This window comes from Nelumbo nucifera, chromosome 5 (genome assembly GCF_055504915.1).
Source record: "Nelumbo nucifera cultivar China Antique chromosome 5, China Antique-T2T, whole genome shotgun sequence".
Taxonomy (NCBI): Eukaryota; Viridiplantae; Streptophyta; class Magnoliopsida; order Proteales; family Nelumbonaceae; genus Nelumbo; species Nelumbo nucifera.
The window spans coordinates 82,128,225-82,133,644 of NC_142653.1; the positions used below are offsets into that span (position 1 = coordinate 82,128,225).

Below are 5,420 nucleotides of genomic sequence, written 5' to 3' on the forward strand. Positions count from 1 at the left end.
TATGATACAGGATAGACATAATACTAAAAAAACTTGGAGCCGATCAACGGGTATCATAAAATAAAAGAGATGATCAATTATGGTATTCATCAAAATTCACAATAATGCTTTGATTTCTCAAAACTCTTTTTGATACCATGTCTAGATTTTTTTCTTAAAAAGCGACTATATAAATAAATAGCATTAAAGGATACCCACCTAACGAAGGAATGAAAAAGTAATGACTATATGATAAAATCAGGTAGAATCTAAGGTTGCAGATCCAGTTATATATCCACCACGTATGCTAAAATGGTTGGCTCCAACGTTAATCCCATCTCAGCCCCTAGTAGTCCACTACTTTTTTTTTTTCGTTTTGTCTGAGAGACCCATATTAATATAAGAAAAACAGTATATGAGACAAGAGTATGGTTTTTTCTTTTCTTTTTTTCTTTTTTATAAGAAAGAACAAGAGTATGGTTTGTTAGAGAAGCGACTACTCTTGTGAATTGTGTGATTGTGACAAAGGACTGCGGATCTTCTGCCCATAAGAACTTTGTTTATGTCTATCCACAACACATTATTTCCGTGTATTAAAAACATCTGTATAATACTATGTAGGAGGATGAGATATTCTCATATGTGACTGCGATGTTATGTGGATTGACATGAACAGAAAAAATAAAAAGATTGTGGGTGTGATAAATTAGGGTATGACAACCACATGTTTTCTCAACAAAAGCAACCAAATATCTATACTCTTTCTGCATAGGGAGAGAGAGAACAGACATATATTCTTATAACTATCCACAGTCTCTTTTTGCCACCTGGAAAGAATGAAGTTGTGAATACAGAACGGCCATAAGATGGGAGGAGAGGACCCTTTTGGAATTGACAATGGGTCCAGCTCTTTCCCTTGTGAAAACTTGGTATGAGGAGGATGTGAAATGCCGAACACCTGCAGTTTTTAATATTAATAAATTTTCATCAAGAAAATAATGAGTTGTGGTTCAATTTCAATGGAGTCAATCGTCTTCGTCCTTATTACCACAATGGCCTAAGGGTTGCAACATAAATTGTTTTTCTTGTCGCTGGTTCCAAAAACAGATTGTTTTTTGAAAACAAAAACATAAGAAACATGTTTTTGGTTGTGAATGTGTTTTTTGTTTTTAAAATTGAAATAAAAAATATGTTCTTGAATGTGTTTTAGAAACATGTTTTCATTTGATCATTCAATATTATCATATAATTTTTACATTAGAAAATTTGTTTTGTTTTAAAAACCAATATTTTGTTGGTTTCACAAAAACATGTATTGTTTTTTAAACAAAATCAACTTGTTTTTTCTTTGAAAACAAAACAGAATTCAAGAATATGTTTTTGTTTTTCGTTTTTTGCTGATGTAGCAATTCCAAAAACAAAATGAAAACAAAAACATTCATGTTGTAGAACACCCCTTAAACCTCATTTCTATCCTATTATTTTGTCAAAAATTTATCTTGTTGTTTATTGAAGAAAAAATGCATTTTCCATAAACCCTACAATTCTTTGCAAAAAAAGAAAAAAGGAAATTGATAGAACTAATCATTGATTTTTCTGAAATCCCAAAATTTTCAAAATAAAAACATTGCAATACAGCTCGGGCGGACCTTCCATGCAGTCATAAGATCCAAACAACCCTAGTTTTTGTTTTATTTTTTTTTTCTTATAGAAAAGTTGAGAAGATTTCAACTAATCAGTATCAACTTAGGAAAATGTTTTTTTCTTTTTTTTTTAAGCAAAGCCATCAATCATTCAATTGATAAGAAGTTTGAACAAAAACCTTTAGACCCCGTTAGTTGCTACTAGTTAGCGGGGTAAATTGGTCAAATGGACAATTAACATAATCTATATATTCGTGTCTTTATATTGGGTTTCATCACTTCATGATAAGTCAAGATATTTGAGATGATCAGTTACCTAGCTAGGTAATTGATACCCTCATGAAAGATGGTCAAATAATTTATGTATGCCTTAGCGCTTATAATGTGCTCTCTCTCTTGGCCGGGTATGTATATTTATCCAATTGCTTAGTTTGGAAGATGTATAAATACAAATTTGTAGTGTAAACTTTTGTATTTTTTATTATTTTATTTATATTTATATCATATATATTTATATTTATACTCTTTCCAAACTATTCAAGGGGGAAAACAAACAGGGCCTTAAATGCACCGAGAAAATCCGACTATTATTATTAATTTATGCAAATAGAAACTTGCCGGTGCCGACGATTGACAAGATGGAAATCCTTTCTTGGTCAATTGACTTAAAATAAAACGGCGGCCGGACTGTGCCGCGCGTTCTGATCTTCCACCCACAAGAATGAAGAACCCGCACATCACTCACCGTAGGTAGGGTTCTTGTGGGCAGGAGATCCGGACTGTGATCCGGTATCACGTATAAATCTCAAAAAAATGATTGGGATCGGGTGCGGCGCAGCCGTAAAAGTTGGAACGACGGAAAAATCTCCGAAGTCCAGTCTCACCAAATGAAAATCGCAACCTGTATACTTATCGAAAAGAAAGAAAACTTCAGCATGTGACGTGTGTGTGTTGAAGAGCGAAATCCGACGGCTGAGCTTGTGACCTAAGCTTATTGAATTTGCATTCAGATTTGAGTTTTCTCACGTCAACAGTCAAAAGCGGATTTGTCGATTTCCCACTTAGCCAAGGATATGAATAACGAGGAGTATCAACTCCACAAAGGAAATAAAAGAAAGATCCCGTTACGGAATCTACCCACCCTATGGGCTGTGACTATCCTCCTCCAAAATGGAATCACAACTCAACCCAGCCGCGCTATTACTTATTGGTATTAAACGCCGAGCTGACAATACTCGTCCGGCTAATTCAATTCACCTCTCTCTTCCTCACACACACACACACATCTGCTGATCTGCAATTCTGCATATAGCAGAAGAAGAATCACAGGGAAGTGAACAAATCCACACCCCCACAAGGCCACAAGGAAAAAAAAGAAAAAAAGCTATCTCCTCTCCCTCATGGAGACTCCAACGCCACCCCCAAGGTCCCCTCTCTCTACTCGGCTTAACTCGTTCGTCGCCAATAGTCGAGTCGGAAAACGTTTCAAACTCAGGGAGCGAAATTCTACCTTTACAACAGAGCTACGTGCTGGTACCGCCACGTTCCTCACCATGGCCTACATCCTCGCAGTCAACGCTAGCATCCTCTCCGACTCCGGCGGCACTTGTTCCGTTTCCGATTGCATACCTCTCTGTAACGTCCCTTCCATCTCACCTTCCAATTGCTCCGGCACTTCCTCCGATGGGGTCAGTCTCAGGCTTGTGCAACCCGACGAGTCATGTAAGTTTCCACCGGTCAACCCGGGGTATTCAGCCTGTCTTGACAAAATCCGCAAGGACCTAATCGTCGCGACCGTCGCTTCTTCTCTTGTCGGCTGTGTAATCATGGGTGTCTTCGCGAACCTTCCCTTAGCCTTGGCTCCCGGAATGGGTACTAACGCTTATTTTGCTTACACCGTCGTCGGGTTCCACGGCTCCGGCAACGTCCCCTACAAGAGTGCTTTAGCGGCCGTTTTCATCGAAGGTTTGATTTTTCTCCTGATTTCGGCAATTGGGTTACGAACCAAACTCGCCAAACTCGTCCCCGAACCTGTAAGAATCTCATCCTCTGCCGGGATCGGCCTATTTCTTGCCTTTATTGGGCTACAGAACAACCAGGGAATCGGACTGGTGGGATACAGCTCGTCTACGCTGGTGACGCTAGCCGCATGCCCGACATCGTCTCGAGCATCCCTCGCACCGGTCATAACGGCGGCCAACGGCACGGTTAGTCTGCTACCGGGAGGGACCGTATCGAGCGATATCTTGTGCCTGCATAACCGAATGGAAAGCCCAACTTTCTGGCTGGGCATCGTTGGTTTCGTCATAATTGCTTATTGTTTGGTGAAGAATATAAAGGGCGCGATGATATACGGCATTTTATTCGTAACGGCTGTATCTTGGTTCCGAAACACGAGAGTGACGGCGTTTCCCGATACGGAGTCGGGTAACTCGGCGTATCAGTATTTTAAAAAGGTCGTGGACGTGCACGCCATCGAAAGTACGGCCGGCGCTCTGAGCTTCAAGGGAATAGGGAAAGGGTATTTCTGGGAGGCCCTGGTTACGTTCTTGTACGTGGATATACTAGACACTACGGGAACGCTTTACTCGATGGCCCGATTTGCGGGATTCATGGACGCCAACGGAGACTTCGAGGGTCAGTACTTTGCCTTCATGTCGGACGCGGCGTCTATCGTGGTGGGGTCGTTGCTGGGTACTTCCCCGGTGACTGCGTTCATTGAGTCATCGACGGGGATCCGGGAAGGTGGCCGGACGGGTCTAACGGCACTGACGGTAGCGGGGTATTTCTTTATGGCTTTCTTCTTGACGCCGTTGCTGGCGTCAATTCCGGCGTGGGCGGTGGGACCGCCGCTTATATTGGTGGGAGTATTGATGATGAGATCGGTGGTGGAAATCGAGTGGAATGATATGAAGCAAGCAATCCCGGCATTCGTCACACTGATATTGATGCCATTGACTTACTCCATAGCGTATGGATTGATAGGTGGGATTGGGACATACATTGTGTTGAATGTTTGGGATTGGGGGATGGAAATTTTGGGTAATAACAAGTTTGGGGTTGGGATGATGGGGAATAGGAGTGTTGGCACGGCTGGTGCTGGTGGAGCTACAAATGGTGATGGAGGCTTATTAGGCCTAGCTTCTACTAACAATCAGACTAAAGGGAATGATGATGGGGACAGAAAACAGCTCCAAGTTTAATTATTATAGATGTATGTTCTACATTCAGTTATTTATTTGTTTCTTTCAAAACACAGATCAGATGATTGAGGACAGAGTAAATTAGTTTCTTGGAGATTGGACATGTTCATGCGTCTGTCTCAAGAATTCCTTTGTTATTTTTTTTTTTTTTTTTTAATTAAGCAATTGAAACCGGGGCTAGCTGTTCTGTTTCCTAACCGCCAATGTCCATCTTTCACCGGCGACTGCCGTTTTTCATTAATTAGTTGATGAGCAACCCAGATGGTTGGGTAGATCCAAGACATTTTCTTCTTGCTACTCTTGTTGGATTTTGGACTTTGGAGGGGGTGCAGGGTGGTACCATTAAATTCTTCACTTGAATTCTCTTTATTTGCCCCCAACAACCAAGTACAATTGTAGTTATTGTAGGTAGTCTATTTCCCTAATAACACCACTTTTTTTTTTTCTTCCGGAGGCCTGCAGCAAGATTAGCGCTGCACTTTGCAGTGCCAGTACAGTATTTATAAATAAAAATTAAGGAAAATAACTAGAAGAATTTTCTTCTTATAATTAATCACACTTTTAAGAGTCTTGGCTAAGCGCAAAATGACTATAT

The 5,420-nt window shown here is 40.6% G+C and overlaps 1 protein-coding gene across 1 annotated transcript; it reads left to right on the forward strand.

Annotated features, from left to right (window-relative positions):
- The first annotated feature begins 416 nt into the window (after positions 1-416).
- Positions 417-5,102, forward strand: LOC104593795 (adenine/guanine permease AZG1-like). The gene has a single exon (XM_010253803.3). The coding sequence runs from the start codon at positions 3,023-3,025 to the stop codon at positions 4,823-4,825; it is 1,803 nt and encodes a 600-aa protein (XP_010252105.1). The 5' UTR covers positions 417-3,022; the 3' UTR covers positions 4,826-5,102.
- The last annotated feature ends 318 nt before the right edge of the window (positions 5,103-5,420 follow it).